The sequence below is a fragment of the Hirundo rustica genome, chromosome 10 (genome assembly GCF_015227805.2).
Source record: "Hirundo rustica isolate bHirRus1 chromosome 10, bHirRus1.pri.v3, whole genome shotgun sequence".
NCBI lineage: Eukaryota > Metazoa > Chordata > Aves > Passeriformes > Hirundinidae > Hirundo > Hirundo rustica.
In genome coordinates, this window is record NC_053459.1 from 25,486,164 (window position 1) to 25,513,410 (window position 27,247).

A 27,247-nucleotide genomic window follows, 5' to 3' on the forward strand; every position below is an offset into this window, starting at 1 on the left:
ACTTACATGATCAGGGAAAGGAAGACAAAATACTTTGGGTATTTATCCTACTTTAAATAAAAATACTTTAAATGGCTAAAATACCACAGATAAACCCTGTTTCCCAATCAGCTCTGTAGAAAACTGTTCACAGGCACCAGGCGAGTTCTGGAACCGAATCTGCCATCTTGCACCCTAAGCAGTCCATGCACATACAAAACCATATTAAGAGAACCCTTTTGGGGACTGGGTTGCGTATCTTAAATTCTCACAAGCATCAGATTAAATGGGATTATAATATTTAGGGCTGGAAGGTCAGTTCTGCATGCAGACATTCCCAACCAAAGACTGTCCTCTTCGGTCTTATATGGCTAGAGCAAACCAAGGCTGAGTGCTTCTGGTCTCGCTTTCACGAGTGTAAATCACCAAGGGTCTTGTTAAACTGTGCCTGACAGTAGCTGTGGTGAATCCACGGTGACTTTTCCCGGGTGGACAGTGGACTCCCCACACAAGCCCAGCAAAGCCCAAAGAGCCACTTCAGGGGCAATATCCCTGCGTGTCCCCAGGCAGAGGACACCACAGGCGGGCGAGGGCACAGCAGACCGGGGGCTGGGGCTGGCCTGGCACGGGGTGCAGCTGCTGGCGGGGTGCTGCACGCAGCCGGGCGGGCAGGGCTCCCCCAGTGTGACGCACACGTACCAGTACCACCTTTCTCACCACCCACGGATCAATAACTAAAAGATGGATTTTTGTGGTGCTTCCTCCTAGGAGAGGCACTACTGCTGATCCCTCACAAGAGCTTTCCACCAAGAATTCTGTTACCCAAAGCAGGCACCCTCAGGTTATGGGGTGATGCCCTTCAGAGCACAGCCTGAAGAACCGTGGCCCCTTTCCAGGGCCCAAAGGGTTAAAGGGATCGGTAGTTCCTGGGAAGTGTCTCAGAAGTGGGACACCCGTATGGAATCTGGGAAGGGAAGGCATGGCCATGCCTCCCAGCCCTCAGGCCAGCCAGGACCAGCCCCAGCACTGCAGCCTGACCCCTGGATGCAGACAACACCCCGCTGCACAGCAGCCCCAGAGCAGTTTACTTTACTTGGCAGGGTGTATCTGTGATAATCCTGGTCGCTGCTCTGTGCACACACTCACATACATGACAGCTCTTTGAAGATGCTCTCGGTGAAATATTTTCCCAGGGCTAAAAATGAATTACACAACAATATCCCAATCCCCAAATACCAGATAGCTATATTTAATTTATCCAGATTTGACATGGGATTTTGGTCTCTAAAAGTTCATCTTGAAAGGAAAAGCTACAAGGAAGTCGTAGGGAAAGCCTCAGGCCCTGACCTATTGCTGCCCCTTCAGAGAGCCACATCAGGGCAGACCGGGATATAAACTGTGGCTGTGCAGTCCCAGAGTCCCATTTTTAAGAGGAAATACAGTTTTCTGGGTGGAAGTACAACAGCAGATCTGGCCCAAGAATGCAAGGAGCAACTCCTGAACAATTGAACAATTCATTTACATTTGGGTTTTTTTACATTCAGGAAGATTTGCGTTACAGTGTCTGTAACTCAAATGGAGTTATATCTCACATACTCTGATTGAATAGCCAAAGCAGAGCTCTCCACGCCATTATTGTGGGAGAAATGCAATTTGAACCTGTGCTCAGAGCCAGCTCCAGGTCACCACTGGTGCAGGACTTTTGTCTTTACTTTTATTTGGTGCTCTGCTTATCTGGTTTCTCTAGTAATGACCTTTCCTGTGGCTTTCTACCAGTGCAGCTTCACAGGAATCCTAAAAAAGGAAACTGAACCCACCCAAATTCTGAAAATCTGTCTTTGCATTGGCACCCAGCAGCCACCGGCGATGGATCAAGCAGTGGGAGAGCACTGACGAGCAGAGCGGCTGTGACGGGCTCACCCAGCTCTGCGTCAGGGTTGGAAGCCTAAAACAGGGAAGAAAATGCAAAACTCAGCATGCGACGGAGCCCCTGGGGCAGACACCCGGTGGACGGAGGGCTTGTGGTCTGAGCCAGAAACGCTCTGTAAAGCAGGCACACCCCCAGCCCAGAGAGGTGTTCTGCAAAATGCACCCACAAACAGCGGAAGGACTGACCTCGGTGCCACCCACAGAACTCTGCACATCAGTGCTTACTAAGGTATAAAAGGTGCCCCTACTTTGCATCTAACTGGGGGATGAGAATTCAGCACAGAATTGCAGGGACAGATTGATGGGTTTGTCCTCCTCAGGCTCCCCAGAAGAGATGTGGTAAGTTTTTTTGTCCTTGTCTATGCTGAGTGTTGGCACAAGATATTAGGCTTGTGATCAAGACACTTGTGACCAGATATTAACCTTGTGACCAGAAACGGTGGAAGGATGAGGAAAAGGCAGTAGAGGAAAAGGCAGTAGAGGAAAAGGTAAAAAAAAAAAAAAAAAAAAAAGGGAAATGATAATGGAGATATTTGTGCAGGTTTTAAGGAGAGGTTATCTTGCACACAAAAGGAAATCAAAACCTCCCCATTTCCTGAAAAGGTTAGAGATGTAGAATGTATGATTCTGAAGTCAGAAAATAAGGTACTTGAAACACAATTCTCTTTGAGAAAGAGACACAGGAGAAATTGCAAAAATTAAGTCAATGGTCTTTGAAGCACAAATGTGTAACTAGAAAAACAGCTGTCTGTGGCAGAAGGACAAGAGAACCATCTGCAGGAAAGCCTGCCTTGAAGAAGTAAGGAAAATTACTAAATCAAACCCCACATGAAGCATTTTCTGAGTCAGCCCAGCACAGTCCCCTCCCTCAGAGTCCCTCTTCTGCCACCCCCTAAGGCAAAATTCTGCGTGGGAGCAGCAGCAGCGGTGCCACCTGAACAAGGACACGGGCTTGATGAGTGAGCTCCAGACAAACCCTTGTGAGGCCTCAGCAGGCAGTTCCACGAGGATGCACAGACATCCACACAGCACCCAAACAAAACCCAGCAGAAAACATTTGCTGGCAGATTTGACTGGGTAAAAACTTCAGTAATTAGCTGGCCTTCTAGGGGGATTATCCTAGTAAAATATTTGTCTTGTCTATCCTGCTTTTAGCAATTCCCAGAGCTGGCCACAGATACCCCAGGATCTGCATGATTTCATGTTCAGTGGGGCTGGAAGCAGCGCCAGCTCTGCCAGCAGCTCTGGAGAGGGCACAGGTGAGGCTGCAGTCACAGGTGCCCCTTGCACATGGCAGTGCCTTGGTGCTGTAAATCCTGCACTCAGAGCTCCAGCCAGGGCCATCAGCCCCACTTCTGCCAGCAGGGACTGCAGAGCTGCCACCTCACCCTGCACTGCTGCCACCCCACCCTGCACTGCTGCCACCTCACCCTGCACTGCTGCCACCCCACCCTGCACTGCTGCCACCAGCCACGGGAAGAGAAAATCACCCCCGGTGCTTTTCTCACCGGCAGTGCTCTCCCCTCTCTGGCTCTGGGAGAGGAATCCATCAGCAGGATCATGCAAAAGGATTCCCTTCTTAGGCCCTGAGCTCAGACCAAATGTTAACAACTTCCTTAATAAAACAACCAGCAGCAGGGAATTCTGGATTTTGAGGGAAGAAGCAGACTTTTATGGCTGAAGGTAAAATGCGTTATCAGTTTGTTCTTAGACCACCTAAAGGGCATGGTAAAGAGCAGGGCCGGGCAGTGACTGTGCTCACTGCCTACTTGCAAACCCTTTAGAAACAGCAGCCGTATCTTGAGATCCTTAAACATTGGGTTTGGCTGGCATTTTGGAAAAATACCCGTGTTTGTATAACAGAGCAACCCTGGGTTTGCCCTGCTGGCCAAAGTCATTCCAGCGGGGTGAAGCTGTACACAGAGCTCAGGCACCCCACCCACTCTTTAAGCCCTTAATCCTCTGCCCTGGACAACCGCTTACTTCTCACTGCAAAAAATTATCTGTGCCCCAACACTTAATCCATCACGGACTGGCATCTTACCCTGGAAAACACTGCACTGCCTTTTCTTTGGGGCTTCCCATGCTCCTGTCTATCCTAGAGAGCCCAGGGCTTTTAAAGCAAAGCCTTATCTGATTCACTGCTACCATCCCTGCTCCAAGAAATGACCACAGGGTGCACGGAAAGAGAGGAAGAGCTTGGCTGGCTGGTGTCTCCTGGGGAGCACCTGAGAAGCCTCGTGCACCGTGGGTTCTGCCTGATCCCCAGGGGAAGTAGGAAATTGTCAATGAAACCGACACCCAAAGCCATCAGCCCAAAGCCGTGGACTGACCACTACAGCTCTGGGCTGTGCCTCAGGATCGAGAGAGGGGCGAGAATACCGACAAGATCGTGCAGACAGTTCCGCCTCTCAAGGCACCCCCTTACTGCCCTGAGAGACGTGCAGGGAGACTCGGGGAAGGAAGGGATTAGAGGTTCGGGTAACTCACCAGGGCCCCAGGTGAAGGACGTGGACGTGGCAGCTGTGGGGAAGGTACCTGTGTTACCCCATGCCTTTGGGCCCTTCTTCTACACAGGTAAACCCTCACAGAGGCAAAGCCCACGAGGAGTTGTGTATTTTCTGTAGGGTTTAGGTGACACACTGTCGAGCAGAGTTCAAGTCCTGCACTAAATGTTTACTTGTTCTGAGGTACACAATGTACATATTTCACGACTTTTTAAATAAACATTTAAACCTCGATTTATCTCCCCAAACCTCAGCCCTCTCTCAGAATGTACTCCTTTCCTGCATCCACAGAGACGATATTGGCTCTTCTATTACGTTATATTTCCCCTAATTCTGTGCTTGATCTCAAAGCCACCCAGAAAGCTCTTGGGAGGAACAGGAAGGGAAGAAGCCAAGCAGGCATTCAAGGTTAAGAGAAAAGAACAGGACAAAAAAGAAGAGAAGGGAAACAGCCAAGCATCAAAGACCCATCAGGTATCCCCAGAATCCATCTCCCAGCTCGAGCAGGGAGCGAGCCCGTGGCTCTGGTTCAAACCTCCCAAGCCCAGAGCCGCGGCTCCCAGGGCAGGGTGCGTCACAGCAAAGGTCGCAGCCAGCCCTGGGAACAGTTTAGGAAAAGCAGACTCCAGCGCAGCAGTTCAGACCGCTCGCTGCTGTGCCAGCTGCGCTTGTGTCTGTCCCGAAAGCCGCTCGGCGCTGCTCTCCCAGGACCTGCCGGGCCAGCTGCAGGCTGAGAGCCCGGCCACAGCTGGGCAGGGGCACGGCACGGCTCACCAGGCTTCCCCTTTCCCCTTTCTGCTCCGAAATCCCCGCGGGGCTGCGCTGGGAGCAGCGGCGGGGCTCGGGCACGGCGGGCAGGACCGGGAACGGCTCCCGGGAGAGGCTCTCCGGGAGCAGGACCATCCCCGGGATCGGCTCTCCGGGAGCAGGACCATCCCCGGGATCGGCTCTCGGGGAGCAGGACCATCCCCGGGATCGGCTCTCCAGGAGCAGGACCATCCCCGGGATCGGCTCTCCGGGAGCAGGACCATCCCCGGGATCGGCTCTCGGGGAGCAGGACCATCCCCGGGATCGGCTCTCCGGGAGCAGGACCATCCCCGGGATCGGCTCTCGGGGAGCAGGACCATCCCCGGGATCAGCTCCCCGATTGCTCCATCCCGGGATCGGTTCCATCCCGGGATCGGCTCCCCGATTGTTCCATCCCGGGATCGGCTCCCCGATTCCTCCATCCCGGGATCGGCTCCCGGATTGTTCCATCCCGGGATCGGCTCCCCGATTGCTCCATCCCGGGATCGGCTCCCCGATTCCTCCATCCCGGGATCGGCTCCCCGGCCGCTCCATCCCCGTGCAGCTGCCGCGGCCCCGAGCTCCCGGAGCGGCACCGCACAGGAGGGACCCGCATCCACGCCTCGCTCTGTCCAGGTGAGTCGCCGCCTCCCAGCACCCGCTCCTGTCCCCCGCGAAAGCTCTCCAACATCCTCTGGCATTTTTAAGTAACCGCCACGGCAATTTTAGTTTCTAAATTGGCAAATAAGGGGAGCGTTTGTGCAAACCACTACCAACCAATTGCACTAACGAGCAGTTTTAACTAACTAACTAACTAACTAACTAACTAACTAACTAACTAACTAACCAACTAACTAACCAACTAACTAACTACAGAAATCGCTACAGAAACTGCTTCAGCCGTGGAGCAGGCTCCAGCTGCCCCAGCAGACCGAGGACCCACAGGCAATTATTCTTCTCATCTGCCTTAAAAAAGATATTCGTCTTCAGCAACTACTTTTGTTTTCATTTGTGACTGAGAAAATGTAGCTATATGAAACTCATAGTTTAAAACATCAGAAAATAGAATTTAAAATAAAATATTTGAATGACCAATACTACTATTAAAATATAATATTAAAGGGGAAAACCTCCTTGAACCACATTTTACTACTTTTAAAAACCCGGTTTTAGGGCAATGAAACAAATAATCGTTAAAATGTTTTATTGACCCAGGGCTCTGGGTTTAGCTGGGATAGAGTTAATTATCTCCCAGTATCTGGTACAGAAATGCGTTTGGGTTTGGAATGAGAATGACGTTGATTACACCCTGATGGTTTAGCCGGTGATGAGCAGGGCTTGCACCAAGGAGACTTCCCAGCTTCTCATGCCCTGCCAGTGCAGAGGGGCACACCAGGAAAGCTGACCCACTGGTTTTTCTTGGTGTTTATCTCTCTCCTTGTTATTTTCCTTCATTGCAATTTATTATTATTATTATTATTCACTTCTTAAACTACTCTGACCTAATCTAACATTTCCTCTCACATCCACCACTCCCTAATTCCAATATGATAACTGATGTGAGACAGGAAGAATCTCAGTGGCAGAATTTTGAGACTTCATTAAAAAAAAATTTGTATTTGAGTTAGATCTGAAAAATATGCTATGTGCAAAGAGCTCAAAGCGTTGCCCAAGCTTCCATCTGAGCATCAGGATTTGCACAGATACTTCACAGATTACAATCTTTTAAGGTTAAAAGCGTGCTCAGAATAATGCATACTCTTGTCTAAAAATCAGAAATAAAAAGAGAATGAAAAATTTAGCTAATCAGGAAGACAAAGCTGTTAAATTTCAGATTCAAAAGAGACTGCTGGACAGGAAGAAGAAACGAAACAGTTACTGGTGGTTTTTGCAAGACAGAAGCACAGTTCTGCCCTTGAGGTGTCCTGACGCCACGCACAAAGGAGCACAAATGGCTTTCATGGGAAACGCACAACCTTATCTCCCCTGCTCTGTGTACCCGCCGGCTCTCCCCTCCGTGTCCTTCAGAGCAGCAGAAGCTCACCGCGGGTGCCAGGAGAACACCACGGATGATGTCTCTGATGTGACACCTTGCCGTCACCCTCTGCCCCCTCCTCAGCACAACATCCTGGATCGGGGCTTTTGGGATCAGAAGTGGGATGTCCTGTTCCTGTGGACATTGTCAGCCACCCACCTGTCCTCCCCCTCACTGACTGCAGCTGCAGACAGAACAACCCCAGTGTCACCAGGCTCACTGGGGCCACTGCTGCTGACAGGGCTGCAGCCGCAGCGACAGCCACAAGACACAGCCCAAGAGCAGCTGAGCAGAGACAGCTTCCTGCGTCCTCTGTCCTTGCACACCACACCTGAGGGGTCCAGGGAGCAGGAGCTGGAAGGCAAGGGGGAGACACTCCGGTGGTTACTGCTGCACTGCCTGAGCCCGCCCTGGAGCCCTGCCCCGAGGGGGCACCGGGCACTGACACACCAGTGCCACGGCAGAGCCCCCCTTACTGCAGGGGGAACGTGACCTGTTCATCCTAACTCATCCCAATTCATCCCATTTCCACCACTGCAGATCCTCCCTTACTGCAATGGGAACGTGACCTGTTCATCCTAACTCATCCCAATTCATCCCATTTCCACCACTGCAGAGCCTCCCTTACTGCAATGGGAACGTGACCTGTTCATCCTAACTCATCCCAATTCATCCCATTTCCACCACGGAAGATCCTCCCTTACTGCCTCCTGCAAGGGGAATGTGACTTTTTCCTTCTGTCATCCTAATTCCAGCATTCATGCCATTTTCCTCCACTGCATTCTATAACAACCACCACCCAACATGCCACTTCCAGAGGCTAAAATAGCCCGTTAGTATATTTTGCATACTTTTATTCTCTTAAGTATTAAAACCCAGACATTGCCCTATGAAAAATGTCATAATAAGAACAGTAAATAACAAAATTTTAGTCTCTTGGCAAACTTGCAACAAGTCAGATGCACCAAGGTATCTCCAATATGCAAGCAGTGCCTTGCAGAGGGGACCAGCAGCTCCAGCCAGGGGCCCTGAGTGTGTTCCCTGGCACGCACCCCACAGGCTGCCAGGCTGGGCTCCTCTCTGGGGGCACAGGGAAGGGTCAGAGCCGCTCTGACCGCACTCAGGCCAAGAAGTGCGCCAGTGTTTGGGGGAGGAGGATTCCCTCAGCCATCCCCTCCCTGCCCTGACAGCCTGGGGACACCCCCACAGTGCCCAGCACAGCTCCCAGACCCTGTGCTCCTGAGCCTCACCCCCCTTCTGCCCCACAGGGACACCCACAGCAGCTTTCCCACTGGATTGCACCAGCATGGACAGCGCTGCAAGTCCTACAAGTACCAACATTCCTGCCACGTTAGACAGAAAATCCTAAAATAAGATTCTTCTTTTAGCACACTCAGCACAACTTGCAATGGCCGTGGCGTGTGTGGTGCTTCCTCCTTCTGCAGCTTCCTCCTAACATCAGAGCATCCAGCATGACCACTGCCCCTGATTAACTCAATTTTGCAGTTCAAAGAAGATTTCTGGAGATTGTGACCACTGCCACCAGTTCCTGACCCAGCAACTGTATTACACATTTATTAAACAGCTGCATTTGTTTCCATAAATAGATAAATGTGTACTTGGAACTACACAACCTCTGGTAAATTCAGGGTAAATAAATAAATAAATAGAATCACTTATAAATATTATTCTTACATTCAGTAAAGCAGGGGGAACTTTGAAACTTGACAGCCATGTCACAGAAGTCAAGAACTGCCTTAATGCCACTGTGGAAGAGTCACAGGGGACAGCACAAGAGTCTGACCTCAGAAGGGACTGAGCATTTCTAATGGTTTATGCAGCTTCCCTTCTGCGGCTTGGGCCAAGACAACGAGATTTGCATGCTGAGAAAGTTCCGAACTTTTTTATATTTTACCCAATCCATCTTGGTCATCTGGTGAATCAAGTTTGCTGGCTTTGCACAACTAGCTGACATTATTTGTACAGAATCAGGGTACTTTATGCTGGCCCAAGCACCCAAACAAGAACAGCTGCTGGAGCAGGAAAGGCTGTGTGCCACCCCTCCCAAAAGCTGGCGCTGACACCTCCCTCTGCCAGGAGCCACCCTGGGCCCCAGGGACACCGAGGACAGCCCAGGGGACCGAGTTTGCTGTCACTGCTGGGCATTCACAGCAGCAGGACACGACCCTCCAAAAGGAGCCGGGTGTGACACGGAGAGAGAAAGAACAGATAAACTGACCATGGGCACAGAGCTGCAGTGCTCCGCAGGGGACACAGGAGCCTCTAGCCTTACCCTGCAGGGACAGGCTTTAGCTTGAATATGACTGCTCCATGTCCCAAACTATTGCTGAGAGATCCAAAGCCGTGTGTGAGCGCCGTGCGTGAGCACCGATCAGTGCTGTGCTGTGCTGTGCTGTGCTGTGCTGTGCTGTGCTGTGCAGCCCCTCAGTGCACGCTGCCAGGGTACAGGACCGTGTCTTTGTCTCTCCCACAGGTGTCCCAGCAAGAGCAGAGGCCCCGTGCCTGGGGATGGACAGCGCTCTAGACCCTCGGCAAAGACCCACGGCAGGCAGCTGAGGGAGGGTAAGGACACGCCAATGACATGGAAAGATGCACAGAGCCTGGCCGGCCCCGTGGCTCCCTCTCAGTGACAGACAATTAGCAAATCTGCTGGTATCAATTGTAAAATTTGTCAAGGGTGTCCTCCGTGCTGCACAGACACAGTGGACTTTACAAAGATTTGATGTCCACATCTCTAGTCACACGGTTCTGGAATAATCCTCTGTTGTATGATGCCTCAGCACAGAACACACTTCATGAACTTCTGCACTATTTAATACCTGCCCCCAAGGCCGAGCACAGAAAGACCCACCTGTGGGTTCTTGGCTGTAGAAAACCCTGCAGAGAGGGAACAAGTTCTTAGCACACCATGTGCAGAGAGCGGGTCCTGCTGAGGCAGCCTGGAGGGAGAAAGTGTGCAGGGACACAGCAGAAGAGAACAGTTTTTTTAATTTACTGTGCTATTTAAATAAGAGTGCTAATTGTTATTAGTGCCTTTCCAGAAGATGCTTCTAATTTCAGCATTATCACCCCAAGCTCTACCCACAGAACCTCCCAGCTCCAACACACCTGTTCACGTGGTAGTTTAATAGCTACTCTCCAAACCACCTTTTTTCTGTTAAAACCCCAGCCAGACAAAAACAAATGCCTTGTTGGCTAGAGCTGAAACACAAAGCTAGGATGGCAGGGTAACGACGAGGAAGAGGTTAAGCGCAGGCTTTCTGTGCACAGGTGACACACCCACCCCATGCTCCTCTCATCCAGGCAGGTTCCAGAACACACCTAAGCTCATCAACTTTTAATCTGCAAGAGGTACAGAAAACAATACACCAAAGGAGACTATTTCACCTATTTGAGAAAGAATGTCCATTTCTGGCTATTGCAAGGTTGCATTCAGGCTCCAACCCATTCCGCAGAGACATAAGCTACTGACTCTGAATGGGGATAAAAGGAAATCCTTTATTTTCTAAAAGACAAGGTAGGGTTTTTTCCCAGCTCCAAAGCACGTATTTTCCAGTTGCCCAGGGTTTCGCTTGCCAAATACAGCAGCATTATATTTATATCTATATTTGTTCTTCCGTCCCCACAGAGGATAATCCACCCCCACAAACATTCTGGCAAAGAAAAGCAGACAGCAGATGTGATTTCTTCTTGGAGATAGTAAATCTGACTGGCTTGAGAAGCCAGCTCAAGCTCCCCCATTTCAAGCTAACACACAGACACGCTCCTGTGCGCTGGGCTGCTGGAAGCTGAAAGCAAACTCTGCCAGCTGCAGGTGTGAGGTCCATGCGAGGGAACACCGGGATATATTGCCATACACTGGGTATCTCCACACCTCACTAGCAGGAGTTTCTACAGAACACTTTCACCAGGCGTTTTCATATAACGGTAAATCCACGTTAAAAACAGCTGTCCTTAAACACATCTCATTAGCCCTGAGTCACCAGACAGCCGTGGGTCAGTCCCAGCTCACAGCACGTGGGCTCCTGCCGGCAGGAAAGGGGCAGTGGGTTAAAGTCCAACAGAGAGCAGATGGATCCTCTGCCCAAAGCAACAACGTGCTCTGGAATATGGCCAGAAAGTGAGATGGCACCACTGAGAAAACTCCCTGCATTCCCTGCTGGGAATGCCGAGGTGTGGGAACACGGTTGTTTCTGAGAGGCACACCGAGTCTGTTTGGAAGCGAGGGTAGAAAAACTTAGAGTAATTCGCTGAAAGCCCAGCACCACCCTGTGTTACTGAGATACTCTCTCCTCTGCTTCTAGGAATGAAGATAGTGCAAGATGTTCAACTCCAGCACCAACTCCTCGGGAAACAACTGCAGCCACAGCACGGTGATAACTACCACAGTCATCCCGCTGCTCTACTGCTTCATCTTCCTGGCAGGGCTCTCGCTCAACGCCGTGGCAGCCTGGGTCTTCCTCTACGTTTCCAGCACAAAGAGTTTTATTGTCTATCTCAAGAACATCGCCGTGGCCGATCTCCTCATGAGCCTGACGTTCCCTTTCAAAATCCTTGCTGATTCAGAAATTGCCCCTGCAGAGCTCAACCTGTTTGTGTGCAGGTACTCTGCGGTGGTGTTCTACATGAACATGTACATCGGCATCACCTTCTTCGGCCTCATAGGGTTTGACAGATACTACAAAATCGTAAAGCCTTTGTTCACCTCCTTTGTTCACACGGTTAACTACAGCAAAGTGGTCTCTGTAATCATATGGCTGTTATTAATGATTATGTCATTTCCAAATATGATTTTAACTAATGAAATCACTAAAGACAATTACTCCATAAAATGTATAGGTCTTAAGAGTGAGCTAGGCAGGCAGTGGCACAAAGCAACGACTTATATTTGCACAGGGATTTTCTGGATTGTTTTTTTCCTGCTAATCGTATTTTACACTTCTATATCCAAAAAAATATACAGCTCTTACAAAAAATTCCGGAGGAGCTCAGACATGGCCAAGAGGAAAACCAGCCGGAACATATTCTCCATCATGTTTGTGTTTGTCATTTGTTTTGTGCCCTACCACCTCTGCAGGACCCCATACACCTTGAGCCAGACCAGCTCCCAGTTCACCTGCCAGTCCCAAAAATCGCTGTACTATGCCAAGGAGTTCACTCTGGTGCTTTCTGCTGCAAACGTCTGCCTCGACCCCATTATTTATTTTTTCCTCTGCCTCCCCTTTAGAGAAAAGCTGTATCAAAAACTGCATCTCAAGCTGAAAGCTTCAAGTGAGGTTGAAATTTCTAAATCCAGAAGATCAAATACGCTTCGGGAAAGTATAAACATAGTGTAGGTTTGTGTCTCACCAATAATGCACATTTCAGGAAGTTATTCATTAAATGTCCCAAAGAACCAGAGCACAGGACAACCAGCAACAAAGAGGAGAGGGGCTCAGCATGACACCAGGTGCTGCTTCTCTGTCTAACCCCACTCCTGCACGTGCCAATATACTCACTACGTGCTGTTCAGCTGATGCCCTGATCGCAGCAGGGTGTGACACGACCCATCTGGATCTCAAAAACAGAGAGGAGCACCCGGAACAGCAGGTTCTGGAGATCCAGGCCGTGGGTCTCCAAAAGAACTGTCCAACAAACACAAACCCACACCAGTCTGCTTCTCTGGGCTCACACGCACAGAAACGTGCCCACACCGAACTGCAGCAACTCCCTCGTGCAGGAGGCAAGGACATCACAGAACATCTGGGAACACACAGGAACAGCTGCCTAAAACCTCTGGTACACTGAAATCCAGAAAGAATGCTCTGCTGGTTTTCCCGTAATTTTTACATAGCAGCAAAGCATTTCTGTCTGTACCAAGGTAACAGCTGAAAGACACCTACCTGCTCTATACAAATATAATCTGGTTTGTAACTTTATTTTTCATAGCAGTTTTTTAAAAATTATTATTGATTTTATTATTGTAAAGGGAAAACATACCAGGGCCTAAAGTATCTGATAAAGCTTTCAGACTTTGGCTCTGGAGCTGAATGTCTTAATTTTACTTAATAAAGAAGCTATAGGAATAGAAATAACAAGTCCTTCACCTTTCTGCCAGTGCATTTCATTTTTGTCCAAACAGTCTAAGGGTGAAAAAGTTCTGAACATTTGATCCTTGCACCTTCTCTAAGGCTGTGGGTAACTTCTCTTGGTCCGAGACCACTGCTCAGCAGCAGCAGGATCCTGCCACTCCACAGGGTTGTTCTCCAGCTGACGGTCTGGACACCTCCACTGGGTTCAGACACAGCTTTCGGATCAAATTCAGCTCCAGGCATTTCCCACCCACCAGCAGAGAGGTTCCAGCCTGACCCCAGTGAGCACCAGTACCCCGCGCCTGGGGCAGCCTGGGTGTCCCTCGGACTGTGGGAGCTGGGGGTCACCAGCCTGAACCTGCCCACAGGGACGGCAGGAGAAGGCTGTGTGCTGGTTGTGTCTGTTAAAGAAAATACATAAAAGATATTTATATGGTTCTTTCAGAGCTCCCTGACTCTGTCAGACTGAGGCTCTGCAGGCTCTGCCCTCCAAGCAGGGGAACCAGCCTGCTGGGGAAGGGAATCTGGTGCTTTGTGGGAGATCTTTCGTCATTTATGGCAAAAACATTCGGTTCCCTACATGGCAGGGCTTGGTATTTGCCCACGTAAATTTACATAATTGCAGCTGTGAAAGATCACTGGCACAGACAGATGAAAACAATCCCACAATATAAATTTGAATAACTTTTTTATTGCTTTGCAACCTTTGAAAAAATTATTTATATTGTACAATTGTTTCACACCTTGCCAGATTACTGATGTTAGAACAACAAGAGTTGACACGCAGGCACCAGGGGAAGGGATGGTGATCAAACCTGTGTTCAAAAGGGATGCTACATTCCCAGCTTTTCGTTCATGTTGCAAAAATCCTCCTCCAAGAGCTCCCCTAGCCAGGAAATGGTTCCATGCCCTGATCCTGCTGCAGTCCCAGCCTGTGAGTGACAAGTCCCGAGTAGCACCAGTGTCAAACCAAGCCTCTGGTCCATCTCCTCGGCCTTGCTCCTCACTTTGCTGGATGAACCGAAATTTGTTCTCAGCACTGGGTAAATTAATCCTTTCACATCTTTCCCAGCACATCAGGCCTCAGATACCCCAAGCCAGCTCCTCACACACTCGGGGAACTCACATTCCGATATCTGCTCTCTTCCCATAACACTTCTGCAGGCAAGGCTGACCATTATGCAGTAAAGGTTTACCCCACCCTCACTTTGTCTTTTTAGACCTGGAAAAGTTCCCTGAGCTTTAAACTGACTCTACAGCAAAGGGAGAACTGACTGACAGAGACACACAGGCAGAAACCACTGCCACTGCTGCAGCCTGGGTTTAAAAAACCCCGACAAGCATAGGAAGATCAGCTTTGCACGAGCAGAACGCTGTAAAATGAGTCGATGTTTGCTCACAACTGGACACAGGATCATCCCAGATTATGAAGCTTTGCAAACATTTTGACAAATATGGCCTGAACTTTCAGTTTATGACTAAACCTAAAAGCAGACATTCTTCATCTGTTCCTCCACAAAGCTCTGGGGCAGGGTTTGTAAATTCCTGTGGATTCCCAGCTACAGCCCAAGGGGCACCAGAGCTGGAGTTTCAGCATCGCTGCCAGTACCTCACCCTCAGTCAGATCTTTTCTCATGGTTTCCCAAACCAACCAAACAAAAAATAAAGATTTCCCTGACTTTTCTAATGTGTCATTTTTATTTTTAATAGTGCTTGGAAAATATACAAATATTTAGAATGTTCATTGCAATCAGCAGAATCCCAGTTAGTCTTCAAATCTGCCAACAAAGATGTAACTCTAAAACAAAGACCATGAGATTCCCAGAACCTAGAATTTCATGCAGGCGTATTAAAATGAATGAGGGCCAACTACATTGCAAAATCCTGATTTCAGGTGGATTTTAAATGTGGGATAAATGCTGGGAAGGGGAAAGAAGAGTTTCAGACTTTGGAGAACAAAAGCGAAGACCAGCAGCGGCGTCATACAGCCGCAGCCCCCCACACGCCTCTCCCCCAGGAACAGGAAAGAGAGGGCTCTGGGCTGTGCCGTGAGCAATTATTTCTTTCTGTCACTCTCTTTTGGGTAATTCCACGTGATTCAGCCGCTTGACGCCGAGTTTAACTGCGTCAATCAGCTCGTTTGGAAACCGCAGCCCCGTTTCCAGAGGCGGCGGAGCAGCCCGGGCGGGAGGTCACACACGGCGCGGGGACAGCGGCGTCTGAGGGACATCAGCCCTTGGCAGACAATGCTGGCGGGACCCCAGGCCACCAGGACAGGTGGGTGGTTTCAGCCTCTGTCGCAGGCTGTTTAGATCTCCGGAGTGCGCAGCCCAGACTCCGACCGCCCGGCTCCGGAGGCTGGGCTCAGCTTTCGGCAAGCGCCGGCCGCGGCGGCAGCCGCTGTCCCCGGTCACCGTCCCTCGGGGCTGTGCCGGGTGCCCCTGCCCGCCAGGGACTGGCACGGGCTGGGCTGCCCCTGCCACGGAGCAGGAAACCTCCGCGCAGGGAGCGCTGCCTGCCCTGCCCAGACCCGCTGCGGCCGGCTCCTGCGCTCAGGGACCGAGACACCTGCGGGGAGCAAGCTGCCTTCCCCAACGCTTGAAACCACTGCGGTATCTGAAATGGTTTTGCTTTTCAAACTGTGCAAACCTGGGCACGGTTTAACAGATTAAACTATGTGTGCAGTAGTTCTCTTACATTGTATAAAATATTCTGTACAATATAGGAAAAAATAGAAAACAGAAATGGAAATGTTGCAGTCTAATGCTGCTCAAGACATAAATGTGTTGGTTCCAAGAAATTCAAAGGAGCAGCCTTTCCCACAGCCATTCTCTGTGGCAGACTGACAGTGCAGCAAACGATCAAAAAGCCCTCAGTCTTCGAGGGGTATTTAGTTAAATTGGGACCACAATTTTCTACTTTCCTTTTCTACTGAAGCCTACAAAGAAAGCAAGCAAAATTATTTATTACGTGCTTTTTTCAAAATGTGCTTTTCCTAAAGGCTTCATAAAAACACTGTTAATTCCCTCTCTGTTCAAGCAGGAATGGAAAGCAGTTTGCAAACCTTAGGACTGATGAGGACCATTTGCTCACCCATCTGACATATCTGTGCACTGCTTGGACAGCGCGTGCCCTCAGAACTCCCAACGCATTCTCACAGAACAGGGATGATACAAATATTACTCTTTTTTACGGGCATAGCTTCAATCCTTCAAAGGTTATAATGTTTTAGTGTGATTGTCATTAACTGGATGCTTAAATAGACTCAAACCTTTTTGTCTAGCATTTTGGCTGGAGGAGGCTGTTGAACCAAACACTGTCAGAAAAGCTCCTGTATTGGAAATGCTGCTCAGAAGGCTTCAGAAACAAATCCTAACACATTCCTAATTCTTCCAGCATGAGAACAAAGCCCTCCTGAATATTTGGGAAGCAGCATGAAGAGAGACAAAAATATTTCTTCCTAACTGGTTTTTTTGCTTTGTTTTGTTTTGTTTTGTTTTAGAATTTATCAGACAAAATTCTATTAGGATGACTACTGTTGCTCAGGAAAGGCTGATGTCATTGACGTCCTCTTGGTTCTTTTTGTAGGTCTTTGATACCTTCTGCCAGCAAAGCCAACTCGCACAAAGAGTTTACGATGCTGAGCAACATTTCTGAATGTCACCTCTATGAGGAAATGGAACCTTTTACCTATTTTTACTACTTGATTTTTCTTACGGGAATTATTGGAAGCTGTTTCGCACTGTGGGCATTCACACAGAAGGACCAGAAACAGGAGTGCTTGAGCATCTACCTAATCAACCTCCTCACTGCAGATTTCTTGCTGATTTTGACTTTGCCGGTGAAGATTATTGTTGACCTAGGAATTGCGTCCTGGAATCTGAGAATATTCCACTGCCAAGTCACGGCCTGCTTCATCTACCTGAACATGTATTTATCCATCATATTTTTGGGGTTCGTGAGCCTGGATCGCTGCCTCCAGCTGATGCACAGCTCTAAGATCTACCGCATCCAGGAGCCCGGCTTTGCCAAGATGTTGTCTGCGGTGGTGTGGGTCACGGTTCTCCTCATCACCGTGCCCAACATGGCCATCCCCATACAACACGTCCAAGAAAGGCCCGGCATAGGGTGCATCGACTTCAAAACAAAGTTTGGGAGGGACTGGCACGTGTTCACCAATTTCATCTGCACGGCCATCTTCCTGAATTTCTCGGCGGTGATGCTGGTCTCCAACCTCCTGGCCGCCAGGCAGCTGCGGCGGCACGGGCGCGGGGAGCGCTCGGGCGGCGTGCGGCGGGCGCTGCGGCACATCCTGCTGCTGACGGCCGCCTACCTGCTGTGCTTCGTGCCCTACCACGCCGTGCGCATCCCCTACACGCTGAGCCAGGGCAGCGCCAGCGCCGGCTGCGCCCTCAAACGCGCCCTCTTCAAAGCCAAGGAGTCCACGCTGCTGTTTGCCGTCTCAAACCTCTGCCTCGACCCCATTCTCTACTACCACCTCTCCAGATCCTTCCGGCTGAAGTTCGCCGAGGCGTTCGCAGCCCCCAGGGGGGCGAAGGCGCTGACGGCCGCGGAGGAGCAGCAGGCAGCAGCAGAGCCGCAGCCCGGCCCGTGAAAGGCAGGAGCAGAGCGTGCCCGCCTGCAGCACCGACAGCTGACGGTGGGAACAGATCCAAGCTTAGCCCGGGTTCCCTACACGGAGGGAATAAACCTGAGACCTCGGCAGGTGGGACATTAGGAAGATGCTAATGGAATAAGACTCATTGGTTTGAGACTTTAGACATATAAGGCCAAGCCCCAGCCCTGCAACCAAGTTTGGACACCTGTCCCAGGTAAAACCCTATAAAATGCCAGGCGAACCTCGCCCCTCGTTTTGGGGTGCTGCCTGCAGTCAGATGCATTAAAATCAGATCTCTGAACTCTCCATCGTACTCATCTCGTTCATCAGCCATGAGCAACCCGCCCAAACCGGGATTGGGGTCACAGGGATCACCTTCACCTGGTGATAGGGACAGCGCTCCTGATGGGCTGCCAGCCCACGCAGGAGGAGAACATCACCAAGGGACACGTGTCACTGTGTGACACCTGAGCTCACACAGAGCACACCTGAGTTCACACACAGCACACCTGAGCTCACAATACACCTGAGCTCACACACAGCACACCTGAGCTCACACAGCCCCCAGAGATGCCTGCACAAACAGCTCAGAGAAAAGAAAACTGTATATATCACACCATACTTTCACCTGACTCTCCCTGGATGGAAAAGATTTAAAAGAAGAAAAGGATGTTTTTAAAAAGTTATCATTGTTGTTTTAAAATAATAATAATACTAATTCTTAAGCAGGTATGTTTCAATTTGAGGCCTGTTCAATATCTGCAGCCCTTTTCCAGCACAGTGGGAAGCATGAGCACTGATGTGCACGGGGGCTGGGATCTGGAAAGTCACTCATGGGCTTCCTCCAGTCCCTGTGAGTCCGGAGACCAGCAGCCAGAAATCCAGGCTGGAAGCAGCATGGGGTGGGCAGGAGGGGGAGGAGGAGGAGACACCAACCTGTCCTGTGCAGTTCAGAGGCATTTCTTTCACATATTTTGGTGTTCCTTCATCCGCCCAACCCCAGTACAAAATGTCCTATTTAGCAAGTTTTTGCTAGACCCTGGGCCATGGTGGGTTCCCAAGGATCCCTGCCCTGCTCTGCTGTCCCACCCCACAGTGCCACGAGGGGCACGAGCACTGGTCACCCACCAGGGAAAGGTGTGCCACTGGTCACCCACCAGGGGTATGGGGAAGAGTGTGGCATACTGCAGCTGCCAAAGGAGGTCAGAACTGGATGGGAAAATCAATTCCCTCAGCCTGTCCCCCTTGGCTGACTACTCACTGGTGACTGAGATCCTGATTTGCTGATACTCAGCAATCCTAATCACAAAACCAGGGAAGGGTGAAGTGCTCTGTGAGCAAGAGGAACAGGAACAGTGTACCCACAGAGCCCCCCAGCCCACTCAGCTGGGTAAATCACACAGGAGTTACACGCTCATTCTTCCAGACCTCCTCCACCTGTTTCCAGACTGTGACTTGCATCACTCTGACACATTAATAAACAAAACCAACTCCCCCTCAACCTCTAAAGGCGTTATCTGTCAGATAGCCAAAGCTGAAAAAATCCCCAAAAGCTCAATTTTATTTCTGACATTTTTAAGAGACACCACGTGTCTTTAGAACCCCGCATTTACAGAGCGGCAATGGGATGCAATGGCGCTTACATCCAGCACTTTTTCCTCGTGTGCTCCTGAGCTGGCTCTGCTGATCTCACTCATCCCTCCCAAGCTCTCTGAAGACTTCAAAATACCAACCTGCAAATTAAAGAGAAGTGATTTCCCTTCTTTCCCCGAGACCAGTGGAAGTCATGCAGAGCAGGGACCATCACAAGGCTGGAGCCAAGCACAACCCCCTCAGTAGGTGAACACTTCCCTCAGAGTGACTGGGAGTTACAGACCCAAGAGCATGAGAGTTTCTGCTCCACAGCTGCCCCAGCCTCCCTCCTCAGAAGAGAAGAACACGAGTTTGTGCTGAACGAGGCTGCTCTGCACACACAGAGAGCTGGGGCAGGGAGGGTGGAGGGAGGAGGGGAAAGGCTTTTCTCTTTCCCAAATAAAGCAACATGGTGAAATCACCAACAGAACCAGAGATGCTATAGATTTCTGAAGGCAGTGCAGAATGCCCAAAAGACTCTGCTCCCCACTGATGCAGGTTTCTGTCAGCCCCACCAGAGCCATTCCCACACGCTGGGGTCTTGGAACACAGGGCTCTGGCAGCAGCTGAGACAAGTGAGGCTGAAGGGTCTGATCATCAGACAGGTTATTTTGCTTTTGACTGGAAATAACAAATGTGGAGCCACACAGCTTCCTGTCTCACACAGGCTGAACCTCAGGGCTTCCTCCCTTCCAGCACCACGTTCACTCACACACACCCAGAACGCATCAACTCTCACAAAAATCAGGCTCTGGGTTTGTCTTTTCTGGGGTCTGGCATCTGCAGCTGGACAAGTGCAGACCACGCTTCAGAGGGGCTCAAGCTGCTCAAAGAGCAGAATTAAGGTCACAAGAAAAAACAAGATTGAAGCTGCATGTTCCTCTTAAGTTATCAAAGTCACAAAATAAATTTTTTCATTACAGAGAAATTTTCTACTTTAACTCCTTTAGATGAGGAGGAACCTGGTGTTGGATTTCGTAAAATATTTAAGGATGAGAACACCCAGACAGGTAACTAAGCAATTTGAGCAACCAAAGCAACACTAACTGCGTTATTAAAACTATCACAAGACGGCTCAGAACATGTTCTATTTTCTCAGTGCCTTTGTGGAAGCAGACTGATTTGCAGATACTATTTTGCTCATCTTGTCTCTCTTTCCTGTCAGGCAGCCCAACACACTCAGATTTGGGTCTCACGTAGTTACAAATGTTCAGTTGAAGCTCCGTGACTCTAAGATCCATCAGAGCTCCTTTCCCACAGCGGGGTGGGGAGTTTTGTTTGTCTGTTTCATTTCCAGAAAAGTGATCTCAGAAAGACAAATATCAACTCCCCGCATTTGTCACAAGCCCCGTTCATGAGAACCACATTCAAAACAGAACTTTTTCACTCTTAAGTGAAAAACATCTCTTGGCATCATAAGAATTCAGATGGACGTCAAAGACAACATGAGAAACAAGACTAAATACAAGTGCAGAGCTCTAAGCTTTAAAAGCAGAGCCCTACGTGCATAAATATTCCTGGAGTTTCAGGATTCTACATAGTGATTTCAACACCAGTTCTTAAAGATCAGTCACTCTCTTCTGTCCTCCATTCACTACTGCCAGAAAATCCCGCTGCCAAGCTGCCTGTGCCAGGTATCCCCCCACTGCTGAGGTCTGCTTCAAGCTGTACTTAACCAAGCTGGATTTTGCTACACAGGAGACTGACAAGTTCAGGAGTCTCACCAGCCATTCTAAAGCTCTTAAAAGGTTGGAGAGGTGAAAAAGGCATTCTTTATCAGTTCCCTTCCGTAGTGATACCTGTGACAGACTGTGACAGAAAGTAAAATAGGTGGAGTTCAAGTGTTAGGTAAAATTTGGGTGGGTTTAAGGCCTAGGAAAATGACAAGCAAACTCACAGAGGAGTTGTTACAGGCGTGAGAAAGTCACTATTGCATTCTCCAGCTCACCCTTCTGTTTCTGCCCACATCCACTCCTGCCCTCACAGGGACTCCTTTGCCTAACTGGGGCTGCAGACGAGTCGCAGGTGTCCCAAGCCTGGACTGGTGCTGTGCAGCAGCAATACACACTGTTTACTGGATTTACACCTTCACCATAAACCACTGTGAGAACCACTCTGGAGCTGTGCACTAGAGATGATATCAGTCAAGGAGATGTCACGTGGAAAATACCTGTGGCCAGAAATGAGGTCAGTAGTTTTCTCTGCAATCCCATCTGAAAAGAAAGTGAATTTACTGCTTTATGACACAGAATAGCTTTCTAGATTTTGAGTCTTCCTACTCAGGCAAATGTCCTGAGGAACCCACACAAGTCAAAGAGAAGCAGAAATGAGAGGTTCTTTCATTGCTCAGTGCTCATGGCCACGCTCACCAGGCAGCAACCCTGCCGCTGTACTCATCGTGGTGTTACATCTCTGTGTCCCACCAGACCCTCCCACCAAAACAATTCAACAACTGCTGTTGTTATCTGAAACCTGACGAAGGAAGCGCTGAGCCGCTGTCAGCAGCACTGAGCACAGGGGTTTGGGCTGACGGGAGCCCCGTGCCTGTACAGACCCCTGCACACAGGAGAGACCTTCACAGGATCCTCCGGGCTGGAAAAGGCTTTCAGGATCAAGTCAAACCGTTAAGACAGCACTGCCAAGCGACCACTAAAACACTGGTGATCCATGATAAAGGCTCAAACCAAGACATTAAAACTGGAAAAACAGACAGGAAATAGGCTCCAAACATGCTTAGTTGGGCTCACATCAAAACACAGGCAGCAGTCCTTCAAAGGACATTTTTAACAGCAATAACCATGTCAGTCGGCAGACGTCCTAGCTGTGGACATGCTATTTACAAAATAAAAATCCTTACAGGCTTACTCGAGCTGCCGGCCGAAGGAAGCGTACACAACCTCATGACTTACGGCCTCTTCTGCCAGGGAAAAGCAGAAGTTTATCGGAGGGAAGGAAACGAGACACAAAGGAGACAAACAGCACCGCTCGCGGTGACATCGCTGCAGCGCCGGAGCGCTCCCGCTGCGGGGAGCGGCCGACATCCAGCGGCCGTGGGGCGGCTCGGCAGCCGGGCAGCGGTCCGGGGCTGTGACACCCTGTCTGGGGCTGCGAGACCCTGTCCGGGGCTGTGACACCCTGTCTGGGGCTGCGAGACCCTGCCCGGGGCTGTGAGACCCTGCCCGGGGCTGTGACACCCTGCCCGGGGCTGTGAGACCCTGCCCGGGGCTGCGAGACCCTGTCTGGGGCTGCGAGACCCTGTCTGGGGCTGCGAGACCCTGCCCGGGGCTGTGACACCCTGTCTGGGGCTGCGAGACCCTGCCCGGGGCTGTGACACCCTGCCCGGGGCTGTGACACCCTGCCCGGGGCTGTGACACCCTGCCCGGGGCTGTGAGATCCTGTCCGAGGCTGTGACACCCTGCCCGGGGCTGTGACACCCTGCCCGGGGCTGTGACACCCTGTCCGGGGCTGTGACACCCTGCCCGGGGCTGTGACACCCTGCCCGGGGCTGTGAGATCCTGTCCGAGGCTGTGACACCCTGCCCGGGGCTGTGACACCCTGTCCGGGGCTGTGACACCCTGCCCGGGGCTGTGACACCCTGTCCGGGGCTGTGACACCCTGCCCGGGGCTGTGACACCCTGTCCGGGGCTGTGACACCCTGCCCGGGGCTGTGACACCCTGCCCGGGGCTGTGACACCCTGCCCGGGGCTGTGACACCCTGTCCGGGGCTGTGACACCCTGCCCGGGGCTGTGACACCCTGCCCGGGGCTGGGACACCCTGCATTAAGAACAGAATAATGACTTTCAGAAGTTCCCCTATCAACATTGTTTTTTGAAACACAAAGAGAGAACATTACTACAATTACATCTGGAAGGCAGAAGAACTTTGGAACACAGATAGAGAGAAAGGAAAAAAAAGATTCAAATACATGTGCAACAGCACAAAACCACATCATTCAGCTCCAAGGGCAAATGCAAACAAAAAGCCAACACCTAAATTATATCACACCCTACCTGCTCAAAACCACAGCACATCCGTGTGCTAAGGTCCTGATGTCACCCAGGCACTGGAGTTAAGAACTTTCAGAAGCTTCTCCTGCCTGCTGTGACAGCTCTCCTTCCTCAGTTTCTCTCTGATTACCATAAAAGTGTATTGGGAACACAAAGGCAACTCTGGCAAGTGTTTCACTCCATCGCACCTGCTCTGAGCTCCACATAATGGTTTGTTGGCACGTCTGTCTCCTGGAAATGCCTCCGGACATGTCATCCCCCCAACACCACCGTCTGCTTGTTTTTCAAAGCCGTGAAAGCACTGTGCCAGTGAGGATGCAGCAGGCCTGTGCCGAGGGTCCTGAACCACCACCATCAGAACAGCCACTGTGGCTCAGAACAGCCACTGACAAGACACGGCTGGAGTCACCAAACAGACCCACTTATATTTCCCACTTTTGAATTTTTCTCCAACAGTGTATTTTTAAAGTCAGATATTTCTTCTTTTCTCCAAATACCTTCCAAGGAAACTCAGGAGTCTGACGTTATACCTGGACCCAATGCCATTATCATCTGTGCTACACACACATTTTTAAAAAAAGGACTTTAAAAGGATTTCTGATTAAATTTTTCATTGGCCTCTGGAAATGGGTTTAGGAGCAGAGGCAAAATATAAAAAACTCCAAAAGTGCGTAGTGTTAGAATATTCTTCTGTACAAAATAGCCCAGGAATTTAAACCCAAAGCTTTTCTATCAAATACACCCACACACAATTCATGTAAGTAAAAATTAAATCCATCATCTACAGATTATGAATGGAGAGGAGATTGCAGCCATTACCTCTCAGTTATCCTTGCTCTGATTCGCCTAGATCTTAGGGTTTGTTTTTCTCGTAGTCTCTCTCTCACAAAAATAGTAAGTACCAAGACCAAAATTTAGTAAATGTGAAACAACTACAACCATGAACTTAGCATTTACTTCAGAAGAACCATTTAGCATTGACAGGCTTCAAACCATTCATTTTACCGTGGCCTGCCCCAAGTGCCAGCGCCCTGCAGCACTAGGCAGAGAGCAGAGCTGGGGCAGAACGTCCTGCTCTTGGAGGTCAGACCTCCAGCATCACCCGAGATGGAGAGAGCTGGCTCATCTTAAAGGTGCTTACTTTTGAGACTGCGGCTCTGCTTCTCAGGAAGCTCCCCCAGCCCAGATCTCGATTAGAGTGCAGCACCCAGGCAAACATCGCCGAGAGAGGCATTGCTCTGGAGGGATGGGGAGCGGGTCCGAATGCAGGCTGAGCCACAGACCCGCGCAGCAGCGCGACGGAAAGCGTGACAGAAAACACAACAAGCACACACTGAGCCAAGCAGCAGAGGCTGAGCAGGAAGATGACCAGCTGTGTCACCAGCAGAGAGTCACTGTGGCACTGCCAGAGGTCACAGCACAGCCCAGCAGCCCAGGACGGAGACAAACCCGGCATTCCCAGAACAGATCCACCTTCAAAAGGAAAAGAGTCACAGCACACTGAGAACCAGAGGGAATCTGACCTCCAGGCTCAGGCCCCTCAGCAGAGAGGGTCGAGGACACTCCCCCACTCCCCTTCCTCAGAGAGCACCCACACACCTTCCCTGGGAACAGCCCAGAGCCCTGGGCGCTGGAATTCCCGCACTGCCAGAGCCAGGGAGAGCTGCAGCCCTTAGAGAGGGAGCTGCCAGCAGGAGAGCTCTTTGGAACACTGCCTGAACACTGGGGTAGTGTTAAACCCAGCCTCACACGGTCCTGGGGAACCTGCTTTGGCCGGCCTTCCCTAGGGAGGGCACAGATCACATCATCGGCAGAGGTCCCTGACCTGTTCCATGATGCTGCGATCCCACGAGCATCAGCAGACTGCTGGTACCAGCAGCAGGACGTCGCTGTGCAACCCCCAGAGACACTGAGCAAACAACAGCAGGAACAGGGGAACTCTCACTAGATCCGGGCTGAGGGGGGCAAACAAACACAGCTCATCCTTCTTCAGGAAATGATCACTCTCTTGATATTCCTGTGATTGCTGAGCAACAAACACAAGCAAGCAGACTCCTCTGTTCTACAGTCTTGAAAACTCTGGAAGTGGGTAAGGCAATATAAACTGTACATAAATGTGACAAAACCAGCACAAAGTGTCCTGCAGTGGCCCCAGGTATCAGTGACAGGCTGGGGAGAGCCAAGGAACCCTGGCAGGCCAGAGGTCAGTGCGGTGCTGCCACTGCCCAGGCACACTCACAGGCACTCTGGGTGTCCAGGACAGGAGGAGATGCATGGAGCAAACCCTCTATCCCACAGGGAAGGCCTGGCCATCAGGCCAGCAGAGCCGCTCCTTCCCCCAGCAGAGGTGCAGGAGACGCACGGACATCATGAGATTCTCCAGGAGAAAAGCTCTAGAGCTCCCTTTTCCCACACCAGTGGATATCCCACACCTTGCTGACAGGGCTGCAGCTGCAGTCACAGCCTGGAGCCCGTGTCCTGCCCTGCAGAACCCCCTCCCCTCGCCCAGCAGAGCTGTTCTCTCCTCAGGTGCTGGAGAGGTGAGCACATGCCTCTACCACAGTTACTGTAAGCAAACATGAGAACTTTCCCCCTTCCCACCCATTATTTATGCCACGTCCTCTCCCTGTGCTGCATCTCTGGGGCAGTACGAACACGAGGTACTTTGGTAAAACAAGACTAGACACTGGGTTGCAAACAAGTCTAACTAAAATTAACAGCAGCTCTCTACAAATGAGTTTATGCTTAAATGTGTTATGGACAAGAACAGGCAAATCACGTGCCTTTTGTCTCTAAGCAATTCTCAAGTCAAACAATAGATAATTTGAAATAATTCAAATAGATAATTTGAAGCTGACAATAGCAATAAAGTAGGCTGGTACTGACCTACGCTGTCATGCATTTCACACATCCAGCTGCGCTTGCCAAAGGCAAGAACCAACAAGTCTGATAAACAGGCACTAGCTTAAAAAAAAACCCAAACCAAATCAGTATATCCCTTTTACACAGCCTTGTTTCATTTCAATTCCAGGTTTGCCTTAAAACCTGTATAGTTAACTAGACTCATCTAGTTAAGTAGATTATATGTATATATATTAACCACCTGCAGAGTGTGTGCATGCAGGTAACACAGCAGTAAGGTGATCTGATTCAGAAAACCCGACCCTGTGTTTGCTGCAGTGGGCGGATGGATGCAGCCCTGGCCGCTCCGCAGTGACTCCGCGCCGTGACTCGGCCCGTGTGAGGAGCAAGGCAGGTGCCCAGCAGCAGCAGGACACAGACACAGCACTGTGCGCTCCTGAGCCTCAGGGCGGGCTGGCTCCTCTGCCAAGCTGTAAGACAAAACATATTTGTGTCTATTTGAAACCTGGACTGAAGAGTTTGCCCGAGCATCCTACACGCTGCAGCCAGAACAGTGCTGCACCCACCAGACACTCTGCCCCTGCCAGGAACACCCTGACAGGGAGAGCAAGGGCAAGCAGGTGCCCAAAGGCAACTGGATACTGAAGAGAGGCCTCCTGCCTTGGCAGGGTGCTGTGTGGTACCTGGGCATTACCTTAAAAAACAGCAAAAAAGAAATACACCCAGATGGAAAAATCCCCCAAAGCCCAAAACCGAGAAAAGAAAACAATAAAAAATAAACCCACAAGACAGCAGCTCC

The 27,247-nt window shown here is 50.4% G+C and overlaps 2 protein-coding genes across 3 annotated transcripts; both read left to right on the forward strand.

Annotated features, from left to right (window-relative positions):
- The first annotated feature begins 5,486 nt into the window (after nucleotides 1-5,486).
- Nucleotides 5,487-13,129, forward strand: P2RY14 (purinergic receptor P2Y14). 2 transcript variants are annotated; one of them, XM_040074427.1, is made up of 3 exons: nucleotides 5,487-5,837; nucleotides 9,731-9,819; nucleotides 11,562-13,129. In XM_040074427.1, exon 3 carries the CDS (start codon nucleotides 11,580-11,582, stop codon nucleotides 12,591-12,593), a length of 1,014 nt encoding a protein of 337 aa, XP_039930361.1. In that variant the 5' UTR covers nucleotides 5,487-5,837; nucleotides 9,731-9,819; nucleotides 11,562-11,579; the 3' UTR covers nucleotides 12,594-13,129. The 2 variants fall into 2 exon arrangements, with proteins under 2 accessions (XP_039930361.1, XP_058277950.1); XM_058421967.1 differs by lacking the exon at nucleotides 5,487-5,837 and having other exon boundaries at nucleotides 9,680-9,819.
- A 2,359-nt stretch (nucleotides 13,130-15,488) lies between these two features.
- On the forward strand, nucleotides 15,489-25,499 carry GPR171 (G protein-coupled receptor 171). The gene is made up of 3 exons (XM_040074439.1): nucleotides 15,489-15,605; nucleotides 16,917-17,913; nucleotides 25,374-25,499. The coding sequence occupies exons 2-3, from the start codon at nucleotides 16,966-16,968 to the stop codon at nucleotides 25,497-25,499; spliced, it is 1,074 nt and encodes a 357-aa protein (XP_039930373.1). The 5' UTR covers nucleotides 15,489-15,605; nucleotides 16,917-16,965.
- The last annotated feature ends 1,748 nt before the right edge of the window (nucleotides 25,500-27,247 follow it).